Source organism: Myxocyprinus asiaticus, chromosome 8 (assembly GCF_019703515.2).
Source record: "Myxocyprinus asiaticus isolate MX2 ecotype Aquarium Trade chromosome 8, UBuf_Myxa_2, whole genome shotgun sequence".
Lineage (NCBI taxonomy): Eukaryota > Metazoa > Chordata > Actinopteri > Cypriniformes > Catostomidae > Myxocyprinus > Myxocyprinus asiaticus.
Window position 1 is genome coordinate 44,252,766 of NC_059351.1, and position 26,345 is coordinate 44,279,110.

General features: G+C 39.1%; 1 protein-coding gene across 2 annotated transcripts in view; it reads left to right on the forward strand.

Moving 5' to 3' along the window:
- Window positions 1-2,986: 2,986 nt before the first annotated feature.
- Window positions 2,987-26,345, forward strand: part of LOC127444870 (uncharacterized) — a 33,685-nt gene continuing 10,326 nt past the window's right edge. For both annotated transcript variants that reach the window (XR_007897887.1, XM_051704462.1), the window contains exons 1-4: window positions 2,987-3,194; window positions 18,148-18,847; window positions 19,172-19,274; window positions 25,861-26,009. Coding sequence is in view for 1 of the 2 variants with exons in the window: in XM_051704462.1 (XP_051560422.1) it covers window positions 18,247-18,847; window positions 19,172-19,274; window positions 25,861-26,009 (853 nt within the window). In the remaining variant the exon portion in view is untranslated. The remainder of the gene's footprint in view (window positions 3,195-18,147; window positions 18,848-19,171; window positions 19,275-25,860; window positions 26,010-26,345) is intronic.

Sequence of the window (26,345 nt, forward strand, 5' to 3'; positions counted from 1 at the left end):
GAATAATAGTAGAGAGAATAATTTATTTCAGCTTTTATTTCTTTCATCACATTCCCAGTGGGTCAGAAGTTTACATACAATTTGTTAGTATTTGGTAGCATTGCCTTTAAATTGTTTAACTTGGGTCAAACATTTTGGGTAGCCTTCCACAAGCTTCTCACAATAAGTTGCTGGAATTTTGGCCCATTCCTCCAGACAGAACTGGTGTAACTGGAGTCAGGTTTCTAGGCCTCCTTGCTCGCACACGCTTTTTCAGTTCTGCCCACAAATTCTATCGGATTGAGGTCAGGTCTTTGTGATGGCCACTCCAATACCTTGACTTTGTTGTCCTTAAGCCATTTTGCCACAACTTTGGAGGTATGCTTGGGGTCATTGTCCATTTGGAAGAACCATTTGCCACCGAGCTTTAACTTCATGGCTGATGTCTTGAGATGTTGCTTCAATACATCCACATAATTTTCCTTCCTCATGATGCCGTCTATTTTGTGACATGCACCAGTCCCTCCTGCATCAAAGCACCCCCACAACATGATGCTGCCACCCCCATGCTTCATGGTTGGGATGGTGTTCTTCGGCTTGCAAGCCTCACCTTTTTTCCTCCAAACATAATGATTGTCATTATGGCCAAACAGTTCAATTTTTGTTTCATCAGACCAGAGGAGTAAGATCAAAAAGTAAGATCTTTGTCCCCATGTACACTTGCAAACTGTAATCTCGCTTTTATATGGCAGTTTTGGAGCAGTGTCTTCTTCCTTGCTGATAAATCTTTCAGGATATGTCAATACAACTCGTTTTACTGTGGATATAGATACTTGTCTACCTGTTTCCTCCAGCATCTTCACAAGGTCCTTTGCTGTTGTTCTGGGATTGATTTGCACTTTTTGCACCAAACTACGTTCATCTCAAGGAGACAGAATGCGTCTCCTTCCAGAGCGGTATGATGGCTGCATGGTCCCATGGTGTTTATACTTGCGTACTATTGTTTGTACAGACGAACGTGGTATCTTCAGGTGTTTGGAAATTGCTCCCAAGGATGAACCAGACTTGTGGTGGTCCACAATTTTTTTCTGAGGTCTTGGCTGATTCTTTTGATTTTCTCATGATGTCAATCAAAGAGGCACTGAGTTTGAAGGTAGGCCTTAAAATACACCCACAGGCACACCTTCAATTGACTCCAATTAGCCAGTTAGCCTTTCAGATGCTAATTGGCTGATTGCCTAAAGGCTTGACATCATTTTCTTGAATTTTCCAAGCTGCTTAAAGGCACAGTTAACTTCGTGTATGTAAACTTCCAACCCACCGGAATTGTGATGTAGTCAATTAAAAGTGAAACAATCTCTAAACAATTGTTGAAAAATGACTAGGAAAGTAGATGTCCTAAACGTCTTGCTAAAACTAAAGTTTGCTAATATGAAATCTGTGGAGTAGTTAAAAAAGGAGTTTTAATTACTTCAACCTAAATGTATTTAAACTTCTGTCTTCAACTGTATATCCAATTTTACAACTTCGTTGCTATGACCACAGAATGCTGTATTCCTAAAACGACATTTTAAACAACTTTATATATATATATATATATATATATATATATATATATATATATAAATAAGAAAAAATAAAAAAATATGTAAAACACCATACATTGTGTGAAGCTCAGTGTAGTTGGATGTTCACAATATCCATATTGTTAATAAAAAATGTTTAAGTTATAGGTATTAGGATATACAGACTAGTAAATGACTAGTAGTGTTTTCTGCCTAAAGACGTGTGGAGAGTCAGTATTATGGGTGCTATGTGATTGGCTCAGCCCATGGATTCAAATTCAGTATTTGAAAATGAAAGGGTCTTAAAGCTGATCCTAAATAAGATTTGCCCTGTTTAGACAAGAAGTGCAATGTAGTACACTGTACACAGCTGCAGGCCTGTGAGAATCACTTAGTCATATGACACTGCCCACACTGCTGGTGCAAGGAAAGAGAGTGCACTCTGTGTCTTTTATGAAGCTTTTTCTTTGACACGGACACTATAGTCAAGAAATCAAGAAGTCGGTGCATTTTGTCCATTGTTGACCCTTTATAACAGAATGTAGTTAGCTGCCATACTACTTGTTTAACTGATTTTCTCTGCCTAAATGCAGCTTTTAGTCCCAGAATGTCCCTTTTTTATATCATATTAAACTCAATTTTAATATAAAAATAAAAAAAAAAGTAAATGTGAAAACTGTTCATATTGTCAGACACATTAATTGGGTAATAAAAAAAATACTCCCAGGTCATTCAAGGGTTAAATCAAAACAAATGCTATTTCATCCGGGATTTGTTGTTTAAAGGTGCACTCAATAATTTTTTTGGACTTACACTGACATTTAGGGCCTGGATGCAGCAAATTCAAATGTAATAGTTTTCAGTTAAGGATGGCATTGCAGAAACTCACTATTCACAGTCAACCATGATTAATTTAATCCATGAGTGAAAGTGTCCAATAACAGGCGGTTACTGAGATTAAGCAGTAGTAGTTAGTCATGTGATTCAAACATGGCAGCCCCCATGCTGGGACCCTCTCTATGTAGAATAAAACAGCTTTTATGAGGTCACTGATAGGACTGAAGCCTTTGTTTTATGTGACTGGTTATGATTTTAAGCATATTTTAAAAATTACTATTTATTTATTTGGTAGTAAAAGTTTTTTAAAGAGGAAAAAACACTGAGTGCACCTTTAAAAAATAGTTTCCTGATGAATGGATACCCATTTATCAACAAATGCATGTGTGTGTGTTTCTTTCCGTTTTACATTTTTATTTATAGTTCCTCAAAGATAAAGGTCCAAAAAAAATCCACATTTCTTTTTTTCTTTACGATAATACGCGAAGGTGAACGTGTTGAGCGCGCGATGCTCGAGCGACAGATGGGCGGGGCGATAGTTTGTAAAGTGACGTCACTCTTCTTTGAAGTGAATTTCGGCCCTTGACCTCATTGGACAAAAAACCGGGAGTCTGATAGGCTGCGTTTTTGGTGGCTGGATTCTTTCGGTTCTGAATTGGTACTCTCTGTGTGGTGACGGAAGAGCTGAGGGTTGAAGACACAGAGGTTTGCAGGCGTGTACTCGAAATTAATAGTATTTTAAACCTTCGTGAAAGGAACCCCACGCCTCCCGTTTCGCCGGTGTGAAGCCGAGTCTTTTAAAATCATCAGAAGGTAAATAAACATTTGAAAGCATGTTGACAGTGCTATTTTAGTATGAACGAAGCACTTTATACTCGGCTTATCTTTCAACCTGTTTGAAACTACAATGCTAAATATTTTGTTTGTCATTTGGGCCCAAAATCTTCTTAAAATGGGTTACATTCTGGTTTCTTTCCGATTATTTTCCCAAATCAAGTTTGTACGGATTTCAGCTGGGCAGGTTTTTATGGATGCATCGATTTTTATCATACACCGCGGCACGCGCTCAATTGAATCGCAGTTCTCTTTTGAGTATTTATTTGTAATTTATCACAGCGCGTCGCAGGGCCTTTTATGCTAATAAATGAACTGACACGTATGGCTGATGCCAAATAAACACTAAATTAACTCGGATCTATTGAGCATTATTTTATTAACCAAAGCAAACTAATACTTTAGTTATTCAGAGATTTGAATTCTCCGTTTATTCTCTTGAAAGAGCAAACAGACCGCTTTGTGCCAGGCTTTGTTTGCGAATTAGAACGATCTACCGGTGTTGAGGAATTCACATCTTTGTTGTGGTGGCTTCGCTGCACGTGCCAAGCGAATCTAACGCATCTAATACGTTTAGAACGGTCTCTTTGGTATTGTGACACGCCTCGATCGTTTCTCTTTACCGGAGGCATCTTCAAAGCCTAAAGAAAATCGATAGTGTAAGCGGACTACTATGGATGGCCGTCGTTGGAAATGGATATGGGCTGCCTGTGCTACTTCTCGGAGCTTTCTTAGCTCCCAACGTTGCCTTGTTATGAACTTGCAGATATCGTTTGAATCGCGTTGATGTCATGCTGTTTGTTATCAGCCAAAGCGCCCGTACGTCTGCAGATAACAGCGCGTCTCTCATCGCACCATGTCTCTGTTTGCATTCTCCAGTTCAGTTCTAGAACGCTGCTGGTCGCGGGAAGTTCATTACCGTGGTGCGCTTTTAGCTCTAATGGCCTGGATATTTTCGCTGCTTTGGGGAATTGTTGGCCTTTCACTGGCGTGCAGCTATTCTTCTCTTTCGGAAGTCGTTTTATGGGAAAACTTAAACGTGACACTCAACAACAGTTGCTGTCATTTATCTAATTTACAGTTGGTTTAAGGGATTTGCAAGAGATCATATTCTTGGCGGGGTCATTTAAAACACACTTGCCAATACAACACAGTTCAGTGAGATTGCACTATTACGTGCCACTAAGCCCGTAATGGCCTGTTGTGTCCTCCAGTTGTCCCAGGAGTTCGTCATACACTTTGTAATCCAGCTGTTGGTCAGCCAGAATAGTGTTCAGTAGGTCAGCAGTGATACTATTTATTTTAGCCATGCTCCTCAATGAGGGGCTCCAAAGATTGATAGCTTTGTTTGAACATTATGCAGCATGGTTAGAGTTGGCTTAGATTTGGCCAGTAGGATTTGTAGTGATTGATCGTGCTTTCTGTAGTGGGCAACATTGCCCACACACTTTTCCAGTCCTCTTAGTTCTGGAAGTCTTTTTTTCCCCATTAATTTCTTCCATTGGGTTTTTATCAAATCCTTTATAAAAATAGTTCTAAGCCATGAACCGAACTAAGCAGCTTAGAGCTGAATCGTAACATTATAAACTTTTGATTTGAAGCAAAAATGTATTTGAAAATCTGAAAAGACAATACCGACTTTCAAGAGGGAATTAACTACAATCCTATGAAGCATTTGCAAATGACATGATTGAAAAATATAAATAATTGATTTAAAGCTTTTAAATCAAGTTTTTTTAATTTATTTTTTTATCCCCATTTCTCCCAAGTAGGAATTGGCCATTCCAAATACTTACTAGGTCCTCGAGGTGGTGCGGTTACTCACCTCAATCCGGGTGGTGGAGGACAAGTCTCAGTTGCCTCCGCTTCTGAGACCGTCAATCCATGCATCTTATCATGTGGCTCACTGTGCATGACAACACGGAGACTCGCGACATGTGGAGGCTCATACAACCCTCCGCGATCCACACACAACTTGCCACGCGCCCCTATTGAGAGCGAGAACCTCTTAATCGTGATCACGAAGAGGTTACCCCATGTGACTCTACCCTCCCTAGCAACCGGGCCAATTTGGTTGCTTAGGAGACCTGGCTGGAGTCACTCAGCCCCCCCTGGATTCGAACTTGCGACTCCAGGGTTGGCAGTCAGCGTCAATACTCGCTTAGCTACCCTGGCCCCACTTAAATCAGTATATTTAAAAAACAGAGTTATATACAAATTAGGGCTGTCAACAGGGCTGAGAAACTTAATTTGAACTTTTCACTGAAATATTACCAAAATGTAAGTAATATTTGAATTTTATAGAGGATATTTCAGGTGGTGGGAAAAATAATTTATCCCTTTTCTAAAAGACAAAAAGACATTTGATTTTTAAATCGATGCTGTCTCCTACGTCCATAAGTGGGAGCAACAAATCAGTATAAACAAATCATCTCTGTGTTCTATCTATTGTTTATCAGAAAGACCATATCTGGCTGTTAACAAAAGTGCGTAAAATGATTCAGATTTCAGGGTTCAGATTGTTAAATCTCAATTAAAAATATAAAACAAGGAAAGGAACGCTTCAATAAATGGTTTCTTTTTTTTCTTTTTTTTTTCTCCCCAATTTGGAATGCCCAATTCCCAATGCGCTCTAAGTCCTCATGGTGGCGTAGTGACTCGCCTCAATCCGGGTGGCAGAGGACAAATCTCAGTTGCCTCCATGTCTGAGACCATCAATCCACGCATGTTATCACGTGGCTTGTTGAACGTGTTACCGCTGAGACATAGCACGTGTGGAGGCTTCACGCCATTCTCCGCGGCATCCACGTACAACTCTCCATGTGCCCCACCGAGAGTGAGAACCACATTATAGCGACCACAAGAAGGTTACCCCATGTGACTATACCCTCCCTAGCAACCGGGCCAATTTGGTTGCTTAGGAGACCTGGCTGGATTCACTCAGCATGCCCTGGATTTGAACTTGTGTCTCCAGGGGTGAATAGATGGTTTCTATGTTAACTTGGTGTTGCACAGTAGCCTTAAACCGGTGCCATAGTGCTACCACAGACTCGAGCTTCATAATACCTGTGGTACCACGGTGTTTTTCATTAAATACAGTTGTACGTACCTAATGCTTACGCAGCGAAATGCTCAAAAAAGCAAGCCAAGGCATAGTCAAGACGCAACCGCCAAAGACCTCTCTCTACGGGGCTGTTCACTCTCAATGTGTTTGTCTTTTTCTATGTAAGCACGCGCCAGACTGATATCTGTGACTCGTGCAGGAGCAATGCATTTTTGTTTAGACACTTGTGCCAATTTGTAAAGAAATTTAGACATTAAAATGTGCCTCGAGACACCTGCATCTGTTTTAGCCCAAGAATGTGATTGGTCTAAACAGACTGTAAGTCATCGTCAGTGCTTGGCATGCATCCAAAAACCAAATGCACATTTTAGCATTTGAATGTGCATTTTTAAGCTTAAATTCAAAGAATATTCTAATTTTATGAATATACATGATAAATAGTTTGAGAATAGGGGGGGACAGACTCGATTGCATTATTCACAGCATGAGAGTGGGTGGTTGGAAACGGGCTTGTTTAGTGGGCTTTGTTGGCCACGATTCTCTGATTGGTGGATATTTCTGTTCTGGATCATGGATGTTGTATTTCTTTACCAGTATTTCTGCTATTAAGCATGCTTTCTAATAAATGGGTTAGAAATAACACTGATAAATATACCATCGATTAACCACCTGCGAGTTCACGGTAAATACAATCCTGTCTTTAAAGGTTTAAAAGGATTTTTATTTCTGGAACCTGACTGTTGCGCTCTTGCATTCTGATTTCATCATTGGTTGAGTCATCTCCGGATGTCTGTGCTGGAAACCATTATAACCGTTCGTCATTGTGGTGCTGCCTAGTGGCCTTCTGATCCCACTCAAGTCTGGTCAGTAGATTCCGCAGAACACATAGCTACATTCTTTTTGGCATTTTTGCACAACACTTTTCTTCTGAACAGGTTTTATGTCTATGGAGAGCCAGTAGTCAGTCCTGGTATTGTGAATGTATGCTACTTTTACATGCGCAAGATGGAGGAAAACTTGCATGCATGTAGCATTGTTGTTTACAGGCTTTGATTAACAATCAGTATAATACTATTCTAGCATTTTGTTTTTTGAAAATACACAGTCAGGTTAGAGGAATCGTGGTGGATCCTCACTGATTAAAGGTGTTTGTTTGTAGTGTGTTTAATGGCCCAGATTGTAACAGATTGTACCATTTAACAGATGTGCCAAATAGCAGTCATGTCTGGTTGGCTCCAGCTTTAACCTTGACATTACAGTGGGATGATCATTTCCCCGGCCCTGGACAAGCAGACACACTCGGAGGAGGTAACCCCAGTTCTCTGTAGGGGATTAATTAAATAAACCATATTAATTGTCAAATCAAGCCTGTTCACCAATCCACTGCCTTTAAATACTTGCTTTATTTAGTATGATCTAAATGGACTCCAGTTACAGTAATTTGAATTCTAGTCTATTTTCAGACTCTGGTGCTCTTTTATTCCCAATGAAATGGCCTCTTAAATTTTCATCATAAGAATAATTTACTCAATGCTTGATCTCTACTTTGCATTTTAGAAACAACCCTTCATTATATTAAAACCTTTCTGATGGCTCTTATAACACCCCCAGCCTGCTAAAACATTAGCAATGACATAAGAGCTTTCAAATACCAGCGAACTAGCATTGGATAACTTGGCAGAGTGTGTGTTTGTGTGCGTTTAGATGGAGCTGGCGACTTTACTGCTTTAATCTTCTTGGGCACCATCCCTATCCATCACAGCGTCCTGCTGTGTGTCCAGTATGCAAAACACACCCAAAACAACATGTCAACATTCACCATCTGTTCTCTCTCTATCTCTCTCTCTCTCTCTCTCTCTCTCTCTACATACTCTGTCCCTCTTCATAACATCATCTATGGCGTTAATTGTACTTGTCTGTCTTGAACATTTGAGAAGTGCAGTCATTCGTTTTCTGTTTCTGCCCTTCTCTCTTCAGTCATTGGAGTTTAAAGCAATTGTTCACCCAAAAAATAAAAATACATTTAGTCATTTATGTATTTACTGTCATAATTCCTAACTCATGTTTCTTTTCTTTTTTTTGGGTGAACTGTTCCTTTAAGAGTTGCATTGCAGACAGTTTTGTATTTTTTTATTTAATTTTTTTTAATGCATTTTTTCTTTTTTTTTTTTAATTTAATTTTTTTTTAACTACCTCTCTCTGTCTAATATCTCTTATGTTGTTTTGGCAGCTCTGTTGTGGCTGTGCCGAGCCCCCGTCAGCATGGTGCACAGCACACAATAGGGCATGTCCTCTCTTAATCCTTACATTACGAAATGCCAAATTCAAAACCTGCTGGGTCATTAAGCCCCATTCACACCCTATACTTACACAACACAAAACAAATTTGCTTGTCTGGAGCTAATCCTGTAGGACAAGAGGGAGAGGGGTCGTCTGATACAGCAGGGTCGTCCTTTTTCTTCCTGTTTATCTGAATCGTTACTACCGTTTCACACTACCAGCACTGTTTGTCATCTCAGCTCAGCCCCACACACAATACTGACCCATCTACCCTTCCCTACACCCATCCGGTCACCATTCACATGTACATACAACAGGGAATAAAGGCTTTAGATTGACCATAATAAGAACTGAAAACTGCTGGAGGAGCTAGTGATGATGGGAAAGAACTAGGGATGAGCATTTGAAGTAAATTGTAGTCGAATAATCTAGCACAAACTAGTAATCGATTCTATTTATTTAGAATTTTAGAATTTAAGTTCAACCTTTGAAGCTGTTTTTCTAATAAAATATTAGCATAAAAAAAATGACAAACATTTTCACTCTTATAGAAACATGGGGCACGTCCACACTAACACATTTTCATCTGAAAATTGTTTTGGCCTTCCGTCCACATTGTAGTGTGGACAGGGAAAACTGAGATTTTTTTTTAAAATTACATATGTTGTCATGTGATGCAGTCATGTGATCCATTCAACCTAAAACAATCAAGATGCCGGCCCATGTTGTAGTGGCATTGTTGTTCCTGCTATCCACTTTGATAGCGTTATTGAAGATAAATGCTACTTTTGAACAACTTCAAAAGACCGTTTTGAAGTTGTTCAAAAGTACCGTTAATGGAAATTATGCTAGGCCACTTTTCCGTCATCTTTTTTTTTTTTTTCCACCGCATGTGCAGTAAGGGGATTTAAGCGTATTCAAATGTTTCAGTGTGGATGAGCAACTTTTGGAAAAAGTTTTAAAATGGCAGTATGGACGGAGAATGTTTCGAAAAACAAAACACAATTTTCAAATTTATCCAGATTAATGTGCACATAGCCATAGGCCCAATTTACACCGTGTATTAATGCGTTTCGGTGATCAGATTGCTGTCAGATTGCACTTGACCACATTAAATGCACCCGAGACGCATTGTGATCGGATCACTGAATGGATTCTAACCACATTCAGAGGTGTAAATACATATGCGTTTTCATTATCCGGATAAAACTACATATGTTATTAATTGTGTGATAAGGTTCCGCTATAGTCATCCATTGTTAAAGTGCTATGTTGTGTGTTCTTGCCTTTTTCCTGTTAATTCAATCATTGCAATGTGAAGAACACAAAAGGCACTTCCATCTTGCAATTTTTTCACCCAAACAATGAACAAAATCTCATTAATTATTCCATTGGAATACACTTGGAATATCTCATCTCTCTCTTAAATTCCCCACTCGCTCGCATCTCTCCTGTTTTCTAATCATGCAAGTCACACTTTAAAGAGGCATTATTGCCGTTTGAGCGATAAAATTGCATGTATTTGGTTTTTGTTGTTTATTTTAGAACTGTTGAAGTCCTTTGATCCCAATGTTTTCCAGCTACAAAACCATATTTGGAGTTAAACCTTTGAAAACTACAGCACAAAGTTATTGACAATTCGATTGGTTTTAAACCATATAGTGCTCTAGATTATAATATTACTAATATCTTTTTTTTAACAGCTCAAAACTGTATGGAAAATAAATTAATACTAGTTTTAATATTATTATATGTATCTCGATTTAATGAGAATCCCTGCACAGCCCGCATTTTTGGCGCATGGGAATTTTCAATCCACATAGTATCGGAGGGAGAAACAATCTCACCTGACTATCATGGGTGCTAACCTGTTGATTGGAATCAGTGCAGGTATTGCAGCTTGCATTGACTTATTTAAACACACTACAATCTCTGAGTCTGGCTCCAGATACACTTACTTTCTTTGATAAAGTAAGCAGTGGAGCATAGTTTCACAGACAGCAGGGGGTTTATGTGTGTACGAGAGCAAGTTAGAGAATCAGAAAAAGAAATGACACCCACCACTGGCAACTTTTTTTTTTTTTTTTTTTTTTTTTAGTGTGGGGTTCCAGTGCATGTATTAAAGAATTCACCCTTCCTGTGAGAAGCGTATTTCACAGTAGCAGTTCTCACTCTAACAGTTGTGGGTGTATATGCGAGCATTGCGACTTTCTGTCTCTTATTGGTTTTAAGGAATGTGGCATGCTTATAAACATGTTGAGAAATTACTTGCGGAGAAAGATAGGAATCCAGGTTTTTTAGACTGGTCAATTTTGTATTCACAGTGGATGTAGCCTAAATGATTTGCCAGTTCACTCTACACTTGGAATGGTGCACGATGGTTGTCTAGTTGTCCAACCACTGACTAGTTCTTTAGCGAGACTAGTTTGTCAGTTTTTCAAAAATAAAATATTTTTCGCTTTTGATATTTTGATGTTTTTTAAAACCCTGCCACTACAGCTACACACATTTAGACGGGCATCTTGGGTCTTTGTTTGATGTTTTGTTCAAGAACGTGTCTTATTTTAAAAGCCCCCCAAAATCTCATCCAATCGGGTTATTTTCTTAGGTACTTCCATTTTGAAAATGTAGAGTTTTGCACATCCCTACTCTACACACTGGGCTGAAGTGTTACTTATTACTTGCCATATTTCTCGATGTAAACCACATATTATGCTCGGATGTAGGAGAGTGAAAGTAAACATTGAGCACCCACTGACTACTCATGCAAATTTAGAGGTCTGTCACAAATGTGCTGATGTTGAACGTTGAAACATATAGACAGAACCCAAAGCATGAGCTGATTATAGAGCTACTTTAAGCTGTCTGGAGCCCTCTTATGTGTACTCTTCCCGACATATGACTCATTGCTTTTTGTTATTTGCCTGTAGTATAGAACTATTCTCTCAGTGGTTATTTGATGCCTCTTGTTCATTCTAGATGGGTAAATGTACAGTGCACCACTGACAATGAAAAACCTTAAACAATGGCTTTTATGCACAATGTCATGTCAACATTTTAGTCAGTTAGTGAGAGCTGTCTCCTATGGAGTGTATGTGGGAGTGAGACAAATAATTGACTTTAATATCGAGTGAGGGAAAGAGAAGGAAGAGGTGGGGTGTGTTGAAAGCGAGCAGTAATGTTTTCATGTGTTAGATCTCTGTTTGGAGAGTGTGTGCCAATGGTAGCGTTGTGAGATCACTGCCTTGTATGGGCAGATTCAATGAGGGGTATGTGTTTGTGTTCCCTCATTCTTGCAGTTATTTTCCTGCTATCATCAATTTAAAGATGAGTTTTGTGGAAAATTACAGTTTAAACAATTTGAATAGGGCCACAGATTTGTTAAATGGAGTTTGAGGTCCCATTGCTGGTTCTTACTTGTCATTGAATAATGTCTCTTAATACCCTTTCTGTTCTTTTATCATCAGTTGTTGATCAAAAACAACAAAAAATAACATTTTATTCTAATCATGCTTGGCACGAATGAGGTAAAGAAGCCATTCTGTCCTCGTTAACATGCGCTCATTTACAAACACTTTTTACAGAAATGCCGGTTTTCTTAAAGAGATGGTTCAACAATGGTTTAGCATGTGTTCAACAAATCAATTTAAATAACTTTAAATTAGGGATGTAAATTGTCAGACATTTTCATAATCGATCGTTGTAGAAATGTAACGATCAGTTGGGGTGTGTTCACACTTGGCAGGTTTGGTTCGATTAAAATGAACTCTGGTGCCATTGCTCTGTTAGTGCAGTTCATTTGAATAAGTGTGAACGCTGCCATCCGATCCTTGGTGTGCACCAAACAAGCGGACCGAGACCCCCTGAATAGTGGGTCTTGGTCCGCTTCCAAACAAACTCTGGTGCGGTTTGACTGATATATGAATGCAGTATGGACCAAAGACATCTAAACGGACCAATAACAGGATGTGATGTCACAAGATGCGACCCTAAAAATCACGTGATTTTGATAAGTGATGAGCGGTGTACGCAAAACAAAATGAGCAGAGGGCAAACATGGAGCAATGAGGAGGTAAAGTTCCTTATTAACATTTGGTCTGAGCATATTTCCAGTATACTGGAAAAATGCACAAAAATGCTCGTGTTCAAAATGTTCAGTGATAGGTTAAGAGAAAGTGGGTCCAACGAGCACGTTTAGTATAACGAGCACTCCTATAATACGCAGTGTGCCAGAAACCTGGGTGCCCTATTTGACAGCAGCCTAAAGTTTGACAATTGGATCACTGCTGTTGTCAAGTCTTGTTTTTCTTTTCATCTTTACCTTCTTTCTAAAGTTAAGACCTTTTTATCCACGAGTAATTTTGAAACCGTAATCCATGCCTTTGTAACAACTCAGCTAGACTACTGTAACTCGCTGTATTACGGCGTCTCTCAGTCTTCCATTTCTTGTCTGCAGCTAGTACAAGATGCAGCTGCTAGGCTTCTCAAAGGGAAGCGCAAATATGACCATATTACGCCTATTCTAATTTCTTTGCGCTGGCTCCCGGTCAAGTATAGGATTGATTTTTGTCTACAAAGCCCTCAGTAATCTGGCTCCTCAATACTTAACTGATTTATTGCTCCCGTACACTCCTCCTCGAACCGTAAGATTGTGTGACCATGGCCTGCTCACTGTCCCTAGATCCAAACTTAAAAATCAGGGTGATCGCGCCTTCGCTACCACTGGTCGGAAACTTTGGAATAGTTTTCCTCTATATCAGACATGCTCCATCTATCTCTGCATTTAAATCTTCTCTTAAGACTTATTTATTTTCCCTTGCTTATAACATTCCCTAACTATGTTATTTTGGGGTCTTTTATATTCATGATTGTTTATTGTTTGTTTATTTAGTTTTTCTTTTTTGTCTTTGTCTTAATTTATTCCTTTTCACTGTACAGCACTTTGCTCAACCTCGGTTGTTTTTAAATGTGCTTTATAAATAAACGATTGATTGATTTAGCCCAGCAGCCAGCATTGTTTTGGATGTTCGGCAAGTTCCGTCGCAAAATATACGTCATAGAAGCTGTCCAATCAGGTTGTGACCTTATCCTGATGCCTTTTGTTTTGTATCTTTAGGTTCGGTGTTAAAAATGCCAGTATGAACGCTAAGTGAACCAGGACTAAATACAGGTGCATCTCAATAAATTAGAATGTCGTGGAAAAGTTCATTTATTTCAGTAATTCAACTCAAATTGTGAAACTCGTGTATTAAATAAATTCAATGCACACAGATTGAAGTAGTTTAAGTCTTTGGTTCTTTTAATTGTGATGATTTTGGCTCACATTTAACAAAAACCCACCAATTCACTATCTCAAAAAATTAGAATACATCATAAGACCAATAAAAAAAACATTTTTAGTGAATTGTTGGCCTTCTGGAAAGTATGTTCATTTACTGTATATGTACTCAATACTTAGTAGGGGCTCCTTTTGCTTTAATTACTGCCTCAATTTGGCGTGGCATGGAGGTGATCAGTTTGTGGCACTGCTGAGGTGGTATGGAAGCCCAGGTTTCTTTGACAGTGGCCTTCAGCTCATCTGCATTTTTTGGTCTCTTGTTTCTCATTTTCCGCTTGACAATACCCCATAGATTCTTTATGGGGTTCAGGTCTGGTGAGTTTGCTGGCCAGTCAAGCACACCAACACCATGGTCATTTAACCAACTTTTGGTGCTTTTGGCAGTGTGGGCAGGTGCCAAATCCTGCTGGAAAATGAAATCAGCATCTTTAAAAAGCTGGTCAGCAGAAGGAAGCATGAAGTGCTCCAAAATTACTTGGTAAACGGGTGCAGTGACTTTGGTTTTCAAAAAACACAATGGACCAACACCAGCAGATGACATTGCACCCCAAATCATCACAGACTGTGGAAACTTAACATTGGACTTCAAGCAACTTGGGCTATGAGCTTCTCCACCCTTCCTCCAGACTCTAGGACCTTGGTTTCCAAATGAAATACAAAACTTGCTCTCATCTGAAAAGAGGACTTTGGACCACTGGGCAACAGTCCAGTTCTTCTTCTCCTTAGCCCAGGTAAGACGCCTCTGACGTTGTCTGTGGTTCAGGAGTGGCTTAACAAGAGGAATACGACAACTGTAGCCAAATTCCTTGACACGTCTGTGTATGGTGGCTCTTGATGCCTTGACCCCAGCCTCAGTCCATTCCTTGTGAAGTTCACCCAAATTCTTGAATCGATTTTGCTTGACAATCCTCATAAGGCTGCGGTTCTCTCAGTTGGTTGTGCATCTTTTTCTTCCACACTTTTTCCTTCCACTCAACTTTCTGTTAACATGCTTGGATACAGCACTCTGTGAACAGCCAGCTTCTTTGGCAATGATTGTTTGTGGCTTACCCTCCTTGTGAAGGGTGTCAATGATTGTCTTCTGGACAACTGTCAGATCAGCAGTCTTCCCCATGACTGTGTAGCCTAATGAACCAAACTGAGAGACCATTTTGAAGGCTCAGGAAATCTTTGCAGGTGTTTTGAGTTGATTAGCTGATTGGCATGTCACTATATTCTAATTTTTTGAGATAGTGAATTGGTGGGTTTTTGTTAAATGTGAGCCAAAATCATCACAATTAAAGGAACCAAAGACTTAAACTACTTCAGTCTGTGTGCATTGAATTTATTTAATACACGAGTTTTACAATTTGAGTTGAATTACTGAAATAAATGAACTTTTCCACGACATTCTAATTTATTGAGATGCACCTGTATATCATTTTCTTTTTTGGTCCGGACCAAGAGAACCGAACTACAAGTGTGAACACAACCTTAATCGTTAACGTTAATACTGCAAATCGCACATGGAGGAAATTTAAATATAATTTAAATACATAATACACAAGAAATGCTGTGTGGATAACTCCGTGGACATTTCACCCAGAAATGGGAGCTCACACATGCCTATACGTTCAACAGCACTTCCAGCTTTGGCCACTGGAGGCAGTGGTTTGAAAGTTCTGTGAGCACAGACCACTTTCAGTTGGAGAACTTTTGACCTACTGTTGCTGAATCCACACTGAGATCAGTCTGTTTTGTCTTGAACCCTCCATGTACACTTGCTTGCCATGTTCTTTACCCACTGGACAAAAATGATGACTAATAAAATGATATCTGTGGGAAATTAACTGGCCAAATTGTTGATTCAAAACTGCAGGATTCATCACGTTCAAAATATTTTCTTGTTTGCCAGAGAGCTACTGTGTTAAAGTTCTTTACTCACTGAAAGTTAGTGACTAGGTAAATTTAGATTTTTTTTCTTTTTTTTCTTTTTGAATGTCTCTTGTTGGTCTTCTCTACCATGGCGATGCAACAGCAGGGCTGCTGTGTAATTTTCACAATGATGACCTCACAATTCATCAACTTGCCCCGTAGGCTGACTGACACTGCTTTTCAAAATCTTGTTTGTCTTTGTTGTCGATCTCTCAAATGAAGTCTTTTGTGTTTGACTTGACTTCAACATTTTATACAAAACGAAACTGTGGATTCTTCCCTGTTATGCATACTTGAGCCCGCTTACGCTTACTATCGCTCCATGATGCTGTTAATTTAAATTTGATTTCTCTGCTTGCCTTGTCATTGTCACTTCATCCCATGATTTCCCCCTCTCTCTCTCCTTGTTGTCTCATTATTTGCTCTCCTGTACAGTGGCTTGGGCTTGTTTGAGAGTTGAAACAATAGCTCAGCTGCAAGGGCCATCTGTGAGGCTTCAGACAAGGACAGATCTGATGGAGAGGAGGAGGGGAAGGAGGGCAGAAAGAGGGGGTTGTGGTTAAGGAGCTGTTTTAAGGGGCGAGAAAGAAAAGAGGGCACTGTGAATAGCGAGGTTTGGAAAAAGGAGTGGGGTGAATGGGTGCAAAGACCCCCCACCCCCTCCCCACCACACTGACTCATTTTTTTTTTCATTCTGTCTTTATCCTTTCTTAGAGCTTTATGCCACAATCCTTTTGCTGACAAGCCTTTCCATCAGTCCCTGAAGGACAAAGAATGAAAGACTTGCTTAGTGCAGAGCTTCACTGAATTGATTATATAAAAATGCTTTGTCAACACAAGTCAAATTTGACCCTGTTTACTTTTTTGATACCCAGTCCTGGTTTCATTCTGCACAATTCATCAGCACAAGTTATTCCCAAGAAAAACAATGTTTGTCTTCGTACTCTTTCATCAAAATTACATTTTGGCTTAAGTCACCAAGGTTTAGCAAGAAGTATTCGGCTGGTCATGTGGTCTCAACATGGCTGCCCCCATGAGGGGACCCTCTCCATGTAAAATATAACCGCTTTTATAAGGTTACTGATATGACTAGAGTCCTCATCTCATGTGAGTGGTCATGATTTTATACATGTGTTTCAAAATTACAATTCATTTCTTTTTGGGTAAAACTTTTTTGATGAGGAAAAACATACTGAGTGCACCTTTAATATGCACACTCGCCAATCTTTAGAATTATGCCTATTTTGCTGTGGCTCATCTCTAAATGGTGGTTTTATTTCTGTAATGTGCAGAATTCTACACTTAAAATTTGTTAATTTCTGTTACATATAATAAATGCGTGAAGAAATATAGGCATTCTTTAACTAATGTAACCTGTAGGCTTCATCTAAACATAATTGATGCACACAGCATCATGTTTCTTTAGAGCAGTTGGTAAGGTGATGGCATAATCAATGTATGTAGCAGGAGAATGTAGTCTACATTTAGATTTCTTTTATCGAACCTAGTGCCCCCCCCCACGCATCTTCCTTACAAAAACATTGTTTGCAGAGTTGAAGGTGTTTGCTCCTATTTGCAAATGTTCATGAAAAGTGAAAGGTAAATGGAAAATCATTTGTGTTTACTTCAGCAAATCACAGAGTTTGTTTTGTGTGGTTATGTTCTATAGGCATAATGCTTAAATTTATTAAAAAGAATGCTTCAATTTGTCTTAATGTTAAAAGATGATCACTTGTAGCAGCAGGAAAACGTATTGTGCAACCTTTTGGTTCTTTTCTAATGTACCATTTCCTGTTTTTCCAAACTGACCGTCCTGGGGATGGTTCCCTGTTGAAAATGCTGTTTCCCATTTAACAAACTCCTTTCAAAAGATCATGCCCCTTTTAACCTTCCAGTTTCAGTTGAGTGATTTGTGTGTCTGAGAATGTTATGAATGTTAAAATGCATTCATGCATATAATCAGTGAATTGTATCTATCATATCAATTTACATGCATAACAATATACGATAACGATAAAAATCAGCTCATTCCAAAAACCAGACAACACAAGAAAAAACGGGTGTATGTAAGGTTTGACATTTTTGTTTTTGACATCAAAATGTTTAACAGACATGGGCACAGCGTGTGCAAGTTAAATAAGTTGCCAGAAAACCAGTAAAGGTGTTTCCATGTTTTCGGGTTGAGCATAATTAATCAGTCTAAATTTGTGCATTTTTAAATACATTCATTGTATTTGTGCATTGCCTTGCACTCATTTTAGTTCTGTTACATACAGCGGTGAAGCTTTTCACTACCAAATAGTGTATTTATGTGTGTCATTTCCATGTTCTTACAGGGCAGTTTTTACGTTGGCTACCAAATCCATTATCCCTGGGTTCAGTGTGAGCAGCACTGAATCCAGTGAGTACATCTAGCAGCAAGTGACCGACAGGTAATGTTGGAGATGAAACCTGATGGGGTGACCACAGCACCATCTGAACCAATGGAAGCTGAGGGAACAGAACCTGTTGAAGAGCCAGCTGGCAATGAAGGCGCATCCCAGAATGGTTCTTCACCATCACCCCCACAACCTGATGAACCTCAAAATGAGCAAAAGTCTCCTCCTGCTGTGAAAGAAGCTCCTGGGAAAGCAGTAGATCCTAAAAGCAAATCCAAAGGCCTAGTGAAAGGAAAGACTACAACCGCAGGCCCAGCAACCACTGGGCCAGGTGCAAGACCCAAAGCAACCCAAAGCCGTGTGGCTAATGGCCTCGCAAAAACTGCAGCAAGTACTGCAACCAAGAAAACCCTTCTAGCTACCACTGTGGCAGCAGAGAAGAAGAGACCGACTGGAGCTGCTGCTCCTGGCAAGAAACCTGTTGGTTCTGCTGCTGCTGTCGCAAACGCAAGGACTCAACCTAAGGTAACGGCTGTTGGAGCAAGCAGATCAACAACTGTGACCAGCAGTACAAAGACAGGAACAACTGCTGGTACAGCAAGCACCTTGAGTAAGAGACCAACCACAGCTGCCACTGCAAAAAAGCCCAAAACGACAGGTAAGAGGGTCTGGGTGTGTATCATGTATATGTTTGTAAGACCACTGACTGACTTCATGTGCTGATACTCCTGAGTTTTGTATTCAGACATGAACAAACAAACATCAAGCACGGTTATAAGGTGAGATCAGTTTCTTCAGGAGGTTTGAAAACCATCATGTCCAACTGAGAAATGTTACAGTGTCATGTCTGTGACACGTGGTCTTTATCATCAAAAAATGCTTTTGCATTTAATTTTCTGCTATTTATGATTAATACCCTTGATTTTTTTCAGTTTTGTAAAAAAACTAAAAAAAATTAGATCTTATATTTTCTTTTCCTCAGCTCTAGCTCCAAGGCCAACCACTGCCCCAAGAGTAGCCACTGCCCCTGCTGCCAAACCCAGCACTTCATCAACAGCCAAAACCACGTCTGCTCCTAAAACTAGGTAAGCCACCAGCTGACGTTTAAATGGTAGTTTGAACTCAAGACATTTGACTATATATTTGAGTGTGGAGTGGTGGTGGCATAGTGGACTAAAGCACTGAACTGGTAAGCAAAAGGTTGTTGGTTCAATCCCCACAGCCATCACCATTCTGTCCTTGAGCAAGGCACATAACTCCAGGTTGCTCCAGGGGGATTGTCCCTGTAATAAGGGCACTGTAAGTCACTTTGGATAAAAGTGTCTGCCAAATGCGTAAATGTAAATATATTTGAATCGAAAATGGAAATGCCAGGAGTTGTGCATAAGTAAACCCTCATCGACAGTTTTTATGTGGCTTCATGGTACATGTAGAGATGTTTTTCTTGCAGGTTTGCAGAGTGGAATAGATTTAGTGGAATAGATTTCTGTAAAAAAAAAAAATAAATAAAATTTTTGGGATCATTTCACTTTATTTATTGGTGTTTTTTGATGCTTTTAACTGGGTAACCCAGACTGGGATCAGTGTATGGGGTTTTTTTTGTAATTTGCACGTATGGCTCTTGGTGATTCTGGCCATTCTAAGTTGTAGACTGAAAGACAAAAAAAGTCTTGGATTGTAAAATATTAATCTTAAGCATGGATATGAAGCTAATGGGATTTGGAAATTGTTTTGCGTTTTTGGACACTATTTATTGAAAAAGCCACACAAATAATAACGACTGCATGTTGGGTTCTATTTTTTTGTTAGTGGGATGGTCCGTGTGTGTATGTCTGGTGGTTATTGGCTCATATTTCTGTCCCTTTATGAGTCAGACTCAAAGATCGATAGATCAGGCTTTGATAAAACAGAGTATAGGCTCAAACAGTGCTCGTTGTTGAAACTGTCAGGGAATGGAAAGTTTGTTTCGTTCCTTGAGTTAAACTGCTTTTATGACTCAAGCTGGCCATATATACTAATTCGATCTTTCTCTGTTTCCTGTAGTCACTTGTTTACTATTTTAATCCCAGCATTAGATTTTAGTTTGCAGTTTTACTTTAAATCTAAAGCATTCTTGGTAGGATTAATTTGATTGAACAATTACCTAAGGTGCAGGATAACCTCTCGCTCCCAATCTCTTAACTAATCTGATTTCCTTTTGCTCAACTCTCTGCTTCATGTTTCTGTTTAAGTTAAAGAATCTTGAAAATACACTGACACATTGTGATAGTCAAGTCTTTTTGTGTAGAGTTAAATGCTGCTTGTTGCAGCTACGTATATATACGTTTCCAGGTTAAATTCTACTCCAAATGTAGTTACTGTACATGTGATGTGACAGACTTAGTCTCGGGTAGCCAGACCTTGGGCTATCGGCATATAGTGTAGTCCATTTGGCAGTTTATACTAGCCGAGTATTGCAAACGTGACTAGGTCTTTTATGAGGTGCTCAATGTAGGAGCTCGGTACCTTTTATTAATGACTTTATCTCCTGGTGGGCTGGTAAAATTGCATTAAGCCATCCATTCAGATTGGAACTTGCAGATAGAAGGATATTGCCGTTTCTGTGTGAAATGCAGATGGCCAGTAAACTATGCATAGGCGTGCTCTCTGAGGCTGAGACTATGGCAGACTGGTACTGATCTGCTAATTTCTGCACTGATTTGTTTAAATATGATAAAGTTACAGTAGTTTACATGACAGGGCTCTTCAGGGCTCATTCTTGTTGGAAGAGAGCCTGTGTGTGTGATCAATCACCTTTATGCTAGGCAAAGAAACTAAAGGGTGTTGTTTATATGTATTGTGTTTATACAGAATTTGGTCTGTGACTGGGACAATGGAGAGATGGATTTTGAATTCTGTGTGTCTGGACACTCACTGATCTTTGTTTAAATATGTTTTTATTTTTCTTGATGCATGTCACGCTCAATGTGTATTCTTACTGCAGCTTAACGAGTACATGTTTGCACTGCAGAAGTGCACTCCCACTCTGGGAAATGTTAACTAGCTCCATTAAAGTCTTCTCATAGTTCAACCACAGAGTCTCCAAGTTTCGTTTTCACTCTTGCTGCATCTTTCTGTAATGGGGGAGAAGGAGAGGATTTTTAGATCACGTGCTCTCTAAATCAAATTTGAAATTTACCTTTCTTGGTTGTAATGCAAATTGAGCCTCTTGAATATTTTAGCCTGAGCGAGTTGCAAATTTAGTTTGAATAATGCCCACCAAAAGCAAAGTTCATGCACGGCTGTGTTGGGTAAAAGCTGTGTAATACCTCAGACAAATTAGATAGATGTTGAGGTTGAGCTCTGCAGAACCAAGCTGCTGTTTAATCCTTTTTTCCATTGTTGTCTTTGCTGCTGAATACTGGTAAAGCAGATGGCTTCCATCACATTATACCACAAGAGAAATATTTAAAAATGAATGAGCTGATAAATTCTTATACACTTCAGTGGTGCTAATGAGGTCGCAAACAAAGGCAACCCCACACCCTTAAAGGCCTAGAATGAATGAATTTGAGACCTTTTTTTTTAAAATAATGTTTTAAAGCAACTAGTGTCAGTGGGGTTTAGGGGAAATCTGCTGCCTGAGGCTCTGCGGAGAGATGCTCATTTAATCCAGAACAGAACGTTCATTCTATTGGCTATTACTTAATTAAATACAAATTTTATATATATATATATATATATATATATATATATATATATATATATATCATACCACATACATACAGGTGCATCTCAATAAATTAGAATGTCGTGGAAAAGTTCATTTATTTCAGTAATTCAACTCAAATTGTGAAACTCGTGTATTAAATAAATTCAATGCACACAGACTGAAGTAGTTTAAGTCTTTGGTTCTTTTAATTGTGATGATTTTGGCTCACATTTAACAAAAACCCACCAATTCACCATCTCAAAAAATTAGAATATGGTGACATGCCAATCAGCTAATCAACTCAAAACACCTGCAAAGGTTTCCTGAGCCTTCAAAATGGTCTCTCAGTTTGGTTCACTAGGCTACACAATCATGGGGAAGACTGTTGATCTGATAGTTGTCTGGAAGACAATCATTGACACCCTTCACAAGGAGGGTAAGCCACAAACATTCATTGCCAAAGAAGCTGGCTGTTCACAGAGTGCTGTATCCAAGCATGTTAACAGAAAGTTGAGTGGAAAGAAAAAGTGTGGAAGAAGAAGATGCACAACCAACTGAGGGAACCGCAGCCTTATGAGGATTGTCCAGCAAAATCGATTCAAGAATTTGGGTGAACTTCACAAGGAATGGACTGAGGCTGGGGTCAAGGCATCAAGAGCCACCACACACAGACGTGTCAAGGAATTTGGCTACAGTTGTTGTATTCCTCTTGTTAAGCCACTCCTGAACCACAGACAACGTCAGCGGCGTCTTACCTGGGCTAAGGAGAAGAAGAACTGGACTGTTGCCCAGTGGTCCAAAGTCCTCTTTTCAGATGAGAGCAAGTTTTGTATTTCATTTGGAAACCAAGGTCCTAGAGTCTGGAGGAAGGGTGGAGAAGCTCATAGCCCAAGTTGCTTGAAGTCCAGTGTTACGTTTCCACAGTCTGTGATGATTTGGGGTGCAATGTCATCTGCTGGTGTTGGTCCATTGTGTTTTTTGAAAACCAAAGTCACTGCACCCGTTTACCAAGACATTTTGGAGCACTTCATGCTACCTTCTGCTGACCAGCTTTTTAAAGATGCTGATTTCATTTTCCAGCAGGATTTGACACCTGCCCACACTGCCAAAAGCACCAAAAGTTGGTTAAATGACCATGGTGTTGGTGTGCTTGACTGGCCAGCAAACTCACCAGACCTGAACCCCATAGAGAATCTATGGGGTATTGTCAAGAGGAAAATGAGAAACAAGAGACCAAAAAATGCAGATGAGCTGAAGGCCACTGTCAAAGAAACCTGGGCTTCCATACCACCTCAGCAGTGCCACAAACTGATCACCTCCATGCCACGCCAAATTGAGGCAGTAATTAAAGCAAAAGGAGCCCCTACCAAGTATTGAGTACATATACAGTAAATGAACATACTTTCCAGAAGGCCAACAATTCACTAAAAATGTTTTTTTTTTTTATTGGTCTTATGATGTATTCTAATTTTTGAGATAGTGAATTGGTGGGTTTTTGTTAAATGTGAGCCAAAATCATCACAATTAAAAGAACCAAAGACTTAAACTACTTCAGTCTGTGTGCATTGAATTTATTTAATACACGAGTTTCACAATTTGAGTTGAATTACTGAAATAAATGAACTTTTCCAGGACATTCTAATTTATTGAGATGCACCTGTATATGCAAATGGAAATGCCAGTGGGTGTTGTAATATTCCCCTCTGTGCCTTCAAATTCATGTTTTTTGTGTGTTACCTAAATGGAGACAAAATTTACTTTTGCAGGAATTTTAACTTGAAAATGTCAACCTAAGGAAAGGACAGCTCTATATGGCCATATCTACATTTAGAAAGATTAGGTTATTATTTTTTTATAATACCAATTATTTTGTTTAGGATCTGAAAAAGGTTGTCTTTCAGCGATCCACGTTATTAGTGTGTGATGTCTTGTCTTGATCAAATCATAACCTTAGCAATTTGTGTTGTTTGTCCAGAAATAATGAGCCCTAAATAATAATAAAAAAAAAAAAGGTTTTGTATGTTCTCTTCTGAACTTATGCCCCTTAAATGTCTGACCTTAATCTGACAATGGAGAGCAGTTTGCTCGAGGTCGGCATTTGTGGAAACTGTTTTGTTGGTCTTCTTCCTCTGCTTTACTTCTGTTGAGTTGTTGTTTCTGATAGCCTTTTATGCTTCAGTAATGAAGATATGGATGGAAAATTATTTACCGTGTTACCTTGGTTACCCTATGCCTTAATAGGGGTGTAAATCGCAGGTTTCATGATGATACAGTCTTTTATCGATTCTCTTAACCAGCGATCCGATGTTTGCCGATACCTCAAAGTCTGCCGATACCTCAAAGTCTGCCGCGATTTTGGTTCAGGGGCCTGCAATTGATATTATGTGCCAATTTTACACAATGACTTACATTTTATCATCTCACAAATGCAAACAATATATAATTAGAATATTTTATTGAGCTCAATGATAAGTGCAAATCCGGTATCCACATTGGAACATCCACAACAAAATAAGATACTTCAGAAAAATACATGTAAAAAATAGTCACATACATGTGATCATCAGTCGTTTGATGACCGATCATTCCCTTGTGAAATTAGGTAAACACTACAGTGACAATTTATCTTCTCTACAACAGTCAAGCAAGTCTTTCAACCAAAATACTTATACGACAGGGGAGTATGTGCTATCCGTGTTTTTTAGTGGCTACAATTTTCATAGTTGCATTGAAAAATTCTGTTACAGTTTACTGTTGTGTAGATGAGAAAAGCCTTGTATTTGATGCTGGTGCAGGGCTGATGTTTTCTCTTTCCCTTTTCAGCGCTGTTCAGAGTATCGTGTCTCTTTAGCCATTTGACATGTTTGAATTGCTCCCTAGTGCTTTAAAATCGAAAATTCTCATATAGAATTCAAATGCGCTACAATATCGAGGGAAGCCCCATTTAATCGTGCATGTGATCTGCTCTGCGCTGTCCTGTCATCGGAGCTCGCAGCCCTGTTGATGCGTGCACACGGATATAGCAGAGTGCAACTTCAGGCTACGGTTACTCCATGCACATCCATGGTCCACATGAAGCATATTTAGTGCCTATAAAATGAGATGAATATCATAAGGTCGCTGCATCACCTGACAGAAATGCGTACGGACGTGGCTGGCATGAGAATGTCAAAATAAAGGTGCATCTTTAAAAAAAAAAATATAGACATCGATGTTTACACATTAAATCGATGACATCGCATTGTTGGTGATCCCTATGCCTTAATGCTCTCTTGTTATGTTAGCTGCTGATTTAAGTCTTATTTTCCTCTCCCTGCTGTTGTCTATGAATGATTCCCTAATTTAACCAAAGATTGTTTAATCGGTGTCCTAGTTACAAAAACGTAATGTAGGTCATAGAACTCTTGATGGGAAATTCCAGTTCTTTTCTTTTCATTATAACAATTGCCTGTTGTTTCAGAATCATTTGTGGGGGAGATTATATAGTTTAGGCATGTGGAGCCAAGCCATTTGACCATGCTCTCCATTGTGAACTGCTATAAGGAGTGTGCTCATTGCCTGGATTTTGTGAGTTTCTTTTACCATGGTTATTGGCAGTGAATTGAGTGTTCCAACAAACTTCATACAATCCTTGTCTTTTGAAGGCTTGGTGGCTTTGATTCATGCCAACTCTTTTCTGATGTTTTTGATCAAAGACTAATGCAAAGTCTAAAGATCATGACATTGGAAGTAAATCCGTTTCAGTGGCATTCCACAATGTTTGACTGTCATAAAACATACCAGATGCTACTCTAATGTGAGTAGTCTGTTATTTAGGTTAGCAGCTTGTAACCACTGTCTGGAATTCACCTGTGCTGGGCTGTGGCACTAAACTGTGACGGTAGCATTTTAATTAGTTGATTCTTTATTTCTGTGGCACATCACTTTCTCTCATTCTCCTATTGCCAAATTGTTCATGACTTTTCTATTTTCTTTCTTAGAACAACTGGCAGTTCAGCCCCAAGACCAGCTGCCACTTCAGCTGCAGCAAAAACGGTCACCAATACTAGTTCTGCAGTTGCCAAAACGATACGCACAGCTACACAACAGTCTGTTAAACCCTCTGTTACAGCATCAGCTGCCCGGAAAGGTGGAGTACCATTTATTCAAACATTTGAATTAACCCTTGTGTACTGTTTGTTTAAAACCCACACTTGTAGTTTTTGCGGTCAGTGAATGTTTTTTTTATTTTTTATTTTATGTAACTTCAATAAAGTAAAAATACTAAAGTTGTGCATTTTTGGTGGGATTTTATGCTATTTACATCTCTAACTTTACAATTCTCAATTACACCATTCATTTGCATATGTTAATAAGCATATTTGTGTTAACTTCACTACAGTAAAACCTACACTTCTGTAAGCTGAAACATGAAGAAATTGAGAATGTATTGAGGGCAGATTGCAGCCATCTGCTGAAAAAAAAG